Source organism: Bison bison, unplaced genomic scaffold (assembly GCF_000754665.1).
Source record: "Bison bison bison isolate TAMUID 2011002044 unplaced genomic scaffold, Bison_UMD1.0 scf7180017855191, whole genome shotgun sequence".
Taxonomy (NCBI): Eukaryota; Metazoa; Chordata; class Mammalia; order Artiodactyla; family Bovidae; genus Bison; species Bison bison.
The window spans coordinates 12438-18777 of record NW_011485764.1 but is presented as its reverse complement, the minus strand read 5'-3'; the positions used below and the strand labels follow the sequence as shown (position 1 = coordinate 18777).

The following is a 6340-nucleotide window of genomic DNA, read 5'->3' as shown; positions in this document are numbered from 1 at the left end:
ACAAAACAGTGTATATAAATGGCTCAAAGGCATGTGAAAATATGTCAAGTACCATTAGCCATCATGGAAACATTAGCCAAAAAATTTGGATACACTATACCCCCATTAGAAAGGTTAAAATTTAAAGGGTAAATACATCAAATATGAGTGACAATGTTGAGAAGATGAAAGGTAGATTGGTATAACCACTGAAAACTTGTTGGCCACTTATCTATTAAATGTGAAAAATACATATAAACCAGGCTCAGCAATTTCATTTGTATGTCTATTTCCAAGAGAAAGGGCTCTTTATGTTTGCAAAAAGACATGTATACAAGTGTTCAAAGCAACGTTATTCAACATAACTAAAATCTGGAAACAATGAAAATGTCCATCCACAGTAGAATGGCTAAATGGTGGTACAGTCACACAATGGAATACTACACAGCAATGGAAAATAACGAATTACTGCTATATGTTACAACACGAATAGAACTCACAAAAATAATGTTGACTGAAAGAAGGCAGACACAAAATAGGTCTTACAATATGACCCTAGTAACAAGAAATTCAAAAACAAATCCAAACTCTGGTCATAAAAATTAGAATATTTGTTGTCTTTAAAAAGATATTGAATAAAAAATGGATGTTGACTGGGAATTAGAAGCATGAGGGAGAAAAATTCTAGGGGCTGAAAATATTCTATACCAGGGTAGTGAATTATGCTTAGATTCCCTCCAGAAAGCAGACCTAAATCTGGAGAGGAGAGAACATCAAAGTAAACTATATTGAAACAAGAAATGTTATATATAACATACTATCTATAATGCTAAGATGAAGATATGGAAAATGTGAGAAAGGAACTAGACTTGTAGATTCATGAGATGATGACCAGTTTTGGTTTCTTTGTTTTTATTTGGCTGGGTCAAGTCCTAGTTGTGGCACACAGAATCTTTTCATTCCAGCACCCAGGCTCTCTAGTTGTGGTTCATGGACTTAGTTGCTCCACGGCATGTGGGATCTTAGTTCCCTGACCAGGGATGGGACGCATGAAACCCATGTTCTCTGAATTGCAAGGCATATTCTCAAAAATCCGTAAGAATGTGTTCTATGTAATCTCTTTGCCTTGACTCACTTCAACCTCAGGATCAACATTCTTGCTCTCTTTTCTTGATCATCTTCTTTTCTCTTAAGGGACATACTAACACTGCTACCTTTCAGATGTCACCAATATTAGTGCTTCTAAAATTTTAATGCATTTATAAACCCTGCTGATTTTGCTGAAATACAAATTGTGTTTCAGGAAGTCTCAGCTGAGGTCCAAGATTCTATATGTCTAACAAGGTGATAACTCTGTTCCTTATCACTGAAACATTTTAAATAATATGAGTCTACACTCTGCCTTCTGCTTTTTTATTTAGGTACTTATAAACCAATTTGTTCAAAAACTCTCATGTTCAATTCTTTGCCACCACACGGACTGCAGCATGCCCAGGCTTCCCTGTCGTTCACTATCTCACTATTGTTCAAACTCATGTTCATTGAGTCAGTGATGCCATCCATCCATTTCATCCTCTGTCATCACCTTCTCTTCCTATACTCAATATTTCTCAGGATCAAGGTATTTTCCAGTGAGTACACTCTTCACCTCAGGTGGCCAAAGTATTGTTGCTTCAGCTTCAGCATCAGTTCTTCCAATGAACATTCAGGATAGATTTCCTTTAGGATTGACTGGTTTGATATACTTGCAGTACAATGGACTCTCAATATAAAGAAATACTTTCATCCAAATTAATCTCTAGAGTTAAAAAATAAGAATGGTCAAATATAAAACTATGTTTCTCCTCAAGGGCTCGGAGAAATGACTAAAAACTAAGATCACTAAGTGCAGTCCCTTGGCCAAGTGAAAAGACTTTTAACCAGAAGAGCATCAAATGTCTCAACTACTACAAAGATGACAGGAAGGAAGAAAATTTTTTTAAAGATCATAAATTCAGAATAAATTCAACCCAGATTTTTACTTACAATATACTACATACAGATAAGACATTTTGCCATAGATACAAATAGTAAAAAGACATGGACTTTGTTCTCAAGAAGCTTATAAAATAGAAGGGAAAGGGGAAATAAACAGCTACAACAAAGTGTGTACAGTGAGGAGGATTTTTAAAAGTTCAGTTAAATTACAATGGCAGTTCAGACGAGGCAGAGACAGCTTCCACTTGTGAATGAGGGAAGACCCTCTGGAGGAAGTAACATCTGAAGTAAGCCTGATGATGCACTCACATTTGAATACGTGAAGGATCCTAGGACCTTATTCCATTCAGAATTTAAAATCCCCAACACAGGTTAGAATGACAAATTCTGCAAAAATACATTTAGCTTAATTGACAACTGATCATTAAGCAAAAAAACACAACAACTAAAAACTCTCTGTAAGGAGAGTGGAAAGGCCATCATCACCTAAGTCTGTTTAAATGTGTCCTGAGTTCCTGGGCAGCTGGGATCTCATTCCAAAGGGAGAACAGAGCTTGGGGATTCACGGTGTGTCCTAATGAGAACAAAGATGGAAGTTACTCTACATGGAGTGGAGGTAAGAAATGACTGCTAAGAAGGAAGAGGGCTGCAAAGAGGAAAACTGATGAGATAGAGAAGAAAAAGGATAGACAGACAAGTGGGAACTTGAAAAAGGGCAGGAAGGATGCACACAAAGAACTCACCAGTGCTTCCAAAGCCAAAATGCAAGACCTGCCATGAGCACCAGGGTCACAATCACTGCCAAGGCCATCCAGCCCACGGAGCTGTGATGATCTGCACACAGGACACACACAGGTGTCCTCACAAACCCACCCACTGTTTTACTGCATTTCTGTGCTCTTCCTTTGTTACTGGAGTGTCACCACAGCCTCTCCTTCTTCCCTATTTCTTCTCTCATCCCTCCTTCATCTAACCTCAAGTTTCCCTATGTCTCTAGGGTTCTCATTTTCAACTCCTATATTTTTTATTTTATTTTTATTCCTTTTGGGTCTGGAGTTCCTAGAATCCCCAATTTTTCACCTGGCTCTCTTAGTCTGCCTGAGGACCACCTATTCCCATCCCAGCGGGGCTCCAGTTCTTCCTCACCCCAGTAGAGGATGATGTCCTGGCCTCCTAGACTGCTGTGCCTCACCCGGCAACTCAGGCCAGATGCCTCAATGGCTTCCACATCCAAGGAAACCCGAAGATACGATGTCCCATCAGAGTTAGGTAAGACGTCACTTCTCTGAGTGCCCTGTTGCTCCTGTTCACCCCGCATCCACATCACCCAAATAGGCTTTGGGTAGAAGCCAGAGATGTGACAAACCAGCGTCAGTTGTCCAGGGCCAGGACTGGGGCCAAGGGAGAGCCAGGCCTCTGGTCGTACTGCAGAGGACAGGGAAGATAGTCAGATGAGGACTCTAATGCAGACCCAGAAGTTCAGATTTTCACATCAATTTAGATAGGCACACTTTCCCACATTGACCCTGGCCTGATTCCTGGATCAGGAAGATCCTCTGGAGAAGGGATAGGTTACCCACTCCAGAATTGTTGGGCTTCCCTTGTGGCTCAGCTGGTAAAGAATCCACGTGCAATGCAGGAGACCGGGGTTCGATCCCTGGGTTGGGAAAATCCCCTGGAGAAGGGGAAAGGCTTCCCACTCCAGTATTCTTACATGGAGAATTCCATGGACTGTAATAGACCATGGGGTTGCAAAGAATCAAATACAAGTGAGCAACGTTCACTTTCCCATATCTAGGATGGTCACCCATTGTCCCCTCCCCCTCTTAGTTACTTGTTAGGAAATGAAAAGGTATGATTTTAGAACAAAATATTAATGGAAAAGGGTGTGGGACTAACCTTGTCTCTGGAGATATGCCTTCCTGGCATCAAGAAGACCCAAGAGGAAACGTGGGCAGGTATCACTGAGCAGCTTGTGTATTATTTCCTGGGCTCCTCGGAACAAATTGAATAGTCTTCTGAGGACTTAAGCCCTCTTTCCACCCTCTGGAGAGGATGCCCATGACTTGTTCTGAAAGCTCAAGAAGTCTGATCCTTGATAAGCAATCCGCATAAAGCCTACTGGGACTTCCCCAGCATGCAGCTCACAGCCTTTTGCTATCTGTACCTCAAAGGGATCTGGCAAAGAAAATTAGAGAAAAGAGGGCATAAAAAAGATAAAATTGATCAAAGGATGATGGAAACAGAAGGGAGAATTTCAGATGATTTGAGGAAATGAAGCAAGATTGTTTTCATCACATATTCAGAGAAAGGGGAATTATTGGCAATTGGGAATATAGGAAGAGATGAATGATATAAGGAGGAGGGTAAAATATTTAAAGAAGGCAGTGTAAATTATGTGAGCAAGAAAATAAGGAAGGACTTAATGTGAGAAAGTGGGGGTTAAAATAACCCAGGATGAATGAAATGCAATAGATAACACTGAATATATAGACATAGATGCCTAGTTGGAAAACTGGGGAAAGGGGCTGTTGCAAGTGACCAATGGTGCAAGATAATAAGGCACAAGCCTGCAGTCAATGAGAGAGGAGTCTGTAAATAGCAGAAGTCTTAATCCTTCTGAGAAATCAGTGTCTGGATTATACCCTCTTGCCAAAAGGATACAATTGCAATGCTCTGGTGTGGAGAGTTAAGTTTCAGAATTGATCAGAGGCTGTTTCTTAGAGAAATCAACTCAGTAAAACCCACACACCCCCTACCATATCCCCAGTCCCTGTTAAGAAAAATGAACTTACATTCAAATTGCCATTTTCTGGCATGGCTGTAAAATGCCTGAACAAATCTAACGAAGTTCGTGTGCAAATAATTTTGCAGTTCCATCAACTCTTCATTGCTGAAGTTGCCCTTGGACCAAGGCCACAGGTAAATAAAAGTGCCAGAGTTGCTCTTCCAGCCATGAGTCTGCAACTCACCCAACCAGCCTGAGCCCAGACTTTGCACCCAAGAACTGTTGTGAAAGGATAGGACACATATGACTTTGAAGGAAATGGGCTCCTGAAAGCCTGTGGGAAAAGGACAAAGACTATGAGGAGGGGCATTGGGAAGGAGAGACTGGAGAATGAAAGGTGCCAAAGAAAGGAAACTCAGAATCTAGATGAAAGGCAAGATATCTCAGTAGACACATGTCTGCTCCAGGGCCCTATGTGCTATGAGAACCCAGGGGTCTGGGTCAGGGATGCTCAGAATGAAACTAGGCTGATACTCTCAATCTTCTGGTTTGGGAAACCACCCCAAACACACAGGTATGCACGTGCATACACACACACACACACACACACACACACACACACACACACCTACCTTCTGGAACAGAATTCTTATTCTGTTCATTGTCTCCACCCACGAGGAGAGCCAGGAGCAATGGAAGTTGCAGAAATAGCATCTTATTTGCAGATGTTTTTTTCTCTCAGAAAAGTTGGTCTTTGATTTCTGTTCTAAGCAAACCTACCACACAACACCACTACTCTGACTTCCTTCTCTTACCAACGAACCTTCCCTTTATTCACTGTCTGAAGAAAAAAACAAAAACAATCTGCTCCTTCCCTAATCCCCACACCGCCTACCCAAATGCTAGTTTCTCTTCCACTTCTGACTCTCTTCTCTGGCTTCCAAGTTCTCTCCTTGTCACCAGCTTCCATCCTGTTCATCTTCCCCAATCTAACTGTTATGGACCAAGTCTTATGTGGTATTGAAAAGTCAATGTACCAGTAAGGACTTTCTCAACCATGAAATAAAAGCATGAAACTAAATGTCTTCCCAGCAACCTGCTTCAAGTTCTCATGCCACTGCTCTTTTCTGTTACTCTGTCTTTCTCTTGCCTTTTTTTTTTTTAATATTTCCTCAAATATTCTCTCCCCCTTTCTCACTCCCACCTACCTCATTCACGCCTCTGAGTTCTCACCCATTGCTTTATTAGCTTTTTCAGGATCCCCTATGATTTCCCTGAGAAACAGTATAAACTGACACATATTCTTCATTATTCTTAGGGAGCAGCCAGTAGCCATCACAGAAATCACAGGAGCATTGCAGCATAAAGAAAACCCTCCTCTGTTTGACTTGCATTGACATATAGTCACTCATCAAACAATCACGTAGCACCTGCCTGAGAACAAATATCTGTTACATTTGTGAATCATGTTACACACAATGCAATAAACTTATTCAAAGACTTTTTAGATTCCTTGGGGGATAAAACACTGAAACAAGAATTGTAAATCTTTCTGTGCTGAGACTTATTATAATGTATAAATTCTAGACCAAAAACACACACACACAAAGCCTTCTTGAAACAACATTTTCCAAAATGGTGACCCTTAACTGTTTT

The 6340-nt window shown here is 40.9% G+C and overlaps 1 protein-coding gene across 1 annotated transcript; it reads right to left on the bottom strand.

Moving 5' to 3' along the window:
- Window positions 1-2462: 2462 nt before the first annotated feature.
- On the bottom strand, window positions 2463-5563 carry LOC105001821 (T-cell surface glycoprotein CD1a-like). The gene is given in 6 exon segments (XM_010858261.1): window positions 2463-2530; window positions 2700-2790; window positions 3103-3381; window positions 3856-4134; window positions 4752-5018; window positions 5317-5563. Coding segments are annotated over 6 exon segments (1041 nt in total). The 5' UTR covers window positions 5399-5563; the 3' UTR covers window positions 2463-2487.
- Between the last annotated feature and the right edge of the window lie 777 nt (window positions 5564-6340).